This window comes from Otolemur garnettii, unplaced genomic scaffold (genome assembly GCF_000181295.1).
Source record: "Otolemur garnettii isolate 467f Iridium unplaced genomic scaffold, OtoGar3 scaffold00079, whole genome shotgun sequence".
In the NCBI taxonomy this organism is placed as follows: Eukaryota; Metazoa; Chordata; class Mammalia; order Primates; family Galagidae; genus Otolemur; species Otolemur garnettii.
The window spans coordinates 5293074-5296014 of NW_003852474.1; the positions used below are offsets into that span (position 1 = coordinate 5293074).

At 41.3% G+C, this 2941-nt stretch overlaps 1 protein-coding gene across 1 annotated transcript in view; it reads right to left on the reverse strand.

The window, feature by feature from the left end:
• Nucleotides 1-2682, reverse strand: part of IL18RAP (interleukin 18 receptor accessory protein) — a 33959-nt gene extending 31277 nt beyond the window's left edge. The window contains exons 1-3 of the mRNA XM_003794350.3: nt 2613-2682; nt 1301-1622; nt 1022-1205 (exon numbers count right to left, since the gene is read on the reverse strand). Of these exons, the coding sequence (XP_003794398.2) occupies nt 1022-1205; nt 1301-1622; nt 2613-2682 (576 nt within the window). The remainder of the gene's footprint in view (nt 1-1021; nt 1206-1300; nt 1623-2612) is intronic.
• Nucleotides 2683-2941: the final 259 nt, after the last annotated feature.

Below are 2941 nucleotides of genomic sequence, written 5' to 3' on the forward strand. Positions count from 1 at the left end.
ACCCAGCCTGGGCCAAAAACTGCAAAAAAAAAAAAAAAATCAAGTGAAGAAACGTCCTCTCTTCCCACACTGACTGAACCTAAATGTACCCTGTACCCCCAGAAGCATCTTTTAAAATCTGAGGCATATATAACTACCGGATAAGCATGAATCCATCTTTCTGACTTTAATTAGTGGCAAGTTAAAATGATATTTTTATGTCACAAACACGTATTATCAAGTTGAATGTAAAATTATGCATGATTTTTAAAGCAAAGTATTGGACTTCAGTTATTGCAATTGTACGGCAGCAGTATAGATTCTCTTCCCAGAAACCACCACCCAGATAGGGGTTAACTGACAGGCTCTGTTGGAGGAGATGGTTAAGCAGCATTTGTACATCGGCTAGCACTTGGAAAAACTATAAACCATGATGAAAATGTGAAATGTTTTTGTTATAGCAGTTAACATACATGCAGTTTATGACACAACATCATTAAGAAACTTACCCTTGTTCCCTTTTTCTCTTTACAGTGTACTTCCTCCCCACCATGTCACCTGTGCAAGACACCTGTCACCCAGGACCCCCTTGAGCTTGTCCTAATTGTCCTCCCAGATGTGTCCTTTATGGAAAGTATTCCAGTCTATTTCTTTCAGAAACACCAAGACTTTCTTGGTGGTTGCACCCTTCCCTTTCTGAGTGCCCACTGCTTTCTAAAGACAGCAAAAATGAATTAACCTGTGCTCCTGTGTTAGCAGAGATTAGTAAATTGATGTCTTAACTCATGTGTAATGTACTTGAATTTTAGAAATTCTGCTGGCATTAATCAAAAGAATGGTTTTAATAGACAGAGTAGCCCAGCTCTGTGGCTACCCAGGTGATAAGACCATTTTAGAAAGTCGGGTCTCCTGCACAGGCAAAGGGCCAGGTCTTGAGGTACTCTAAACCTCAAATTCTCAAACACACATTTCTATAAAGTACCTGTGAGATGTTGCCATAAAAACGATGTTCTTATATTAATATCAGAGAACTCATTCTTACCTCATACCAGGTCACCTCTGGACTTTGTACACCACTCTGGCAGCTGAGACTGGGGCAATGAATGGAGCTAATGCTACCGAGAAGTAGGTATTGCTCATGTAATACTGAGTTATCACAGGATGCATTTTTCTGAAGCTTAACTTCTAAGACTGTCTTGACACAACAGGCCACATCCTGAGGGCTCCTAAAAGATTAACAAGGTCTTGTGAACATAAATATTTTATCTACATAATAAAGGATTTGGAAATGTTTTCAAATAGGAATGCATTTGGAACGTACCTGTTCCTGGGTCTACAAACATATGACCCAGAAATATTCATATCTCGGGTCGAAAAATGAAGGCTATTCTTCTCCTGACGGATGTGAGGAGAGCTTTCTGTAATGTCCTGTAAATAGTCTCCATTCTGAAGTTGTAGGGACCACTGGACATCAGATAGGTCCTTACTACCCCCACAGGGCAGGTGTTCAGAGGTTTGTGCTGGTAAGCATTGCCTTTCGGGACAGAAATGTGATTTCTGTAGCTCTGGCAAATCACAAAATAAGATAAACTCCTCCTCTTCACTCTTCGAAGGAATCCAAAGGAGATTTTTGGTGTAACACTCTGAAAATCCCAATAAACAAAACAACATAGAAACACATTAGATGAAACTCTAACTTATATTTACAAATAGTACTTGATTTGGCAAGAGATAAAGCTTCCACTTGTATGTCTTTCTTCTTCACTGTTGCCCCTTCATCAGGGAAAGGAAGTGCCTGTTCTGTATTTCTGGTCCCCAAACCCTTGCTCCAGACACAGTTCATGGACTATTAGGAAGCAGGCCATGCAGCCAGAGGTGAGCTGCAGGCAGGTGAGTGAAGCTGCATCTGTATTTACAGCCACTCACATCGCCACCTGAGCTCCACTTCCTATCAGATCAGTGATGGCATTAGATTCACACAGGAGCAAGAACTCTCCTGTAAACTGCCCATGTGAAGGATCTAGGTTGCACTTTCCCTATGAGAATCTAATAGCCTATGATCTGAGGTGGAGCTGAGGTGTTGATGCTGGAAATGTCCAGTTGCAGGAAAAAAAGCCAGAGCTCCCACTGATTTTGCATTATGCTGAGTTGTTCAGTTATTTCATTATATATTACAACATAATAATAACAGATATGAAATACACAATATATGGATCAGGCTTGAATTATCCTGAAACCATCCTTCACCCTACCATCCATGGCAAAAAATTGTCTTCCATGAAAGCAGTCCCTGGTGCCAAAAAGGCTTGGGGCCACTGTTCTAATTCCCTGCAGTGGACTTCAGCATCACCAGTAGCAGGCCTGGTTTCCTGTGAAAGCTGGCTGGACCATTGCTGATCTCTTTAGCTGCTCTCACTTAACGCTCAGCTACAGTAACTGAATCATCTCCATCAATGTCTGGTATCAGCTGAAGGCTGTGCTCCCCAGTCTTGCTCCTCCTACTCCCTTTGTAACAATAGAAAGGAAATTAACTGTACGTTAATAGGTCATGCTACTCATGTTTCCAATTATCTGTCACTTTAAGCTTTGACCACAGGACTCACAGCATTAACATGAAAAGTAGAAACCCTTACCTGAACTATTAAATCGTTCCATCCTCTCTCCTGTGACAAGCCAAAGAAATAACCAGGCCAAATAAAGCATTGTTCTCCCCATTCCTGTCATCACTTCAGTAATTTACACATTTAGGCCAGAGTAGGGTATAATGAGATTCAGAGCTCCACCCCAAGGATCTCTTCATTTCTGTAAATCAAGAAACAGGAAATGGAGAAACTGGAACCAGTGACCAAATACAAGTCACACAGGAAGCTTTGAAAGGGCAGGTCCTACCAAAATGTGCCTTCACATACCCATAATTTGTGTGGGTATTTCCAATGGTGTGCAGCAATATTTTCTCCAGTGT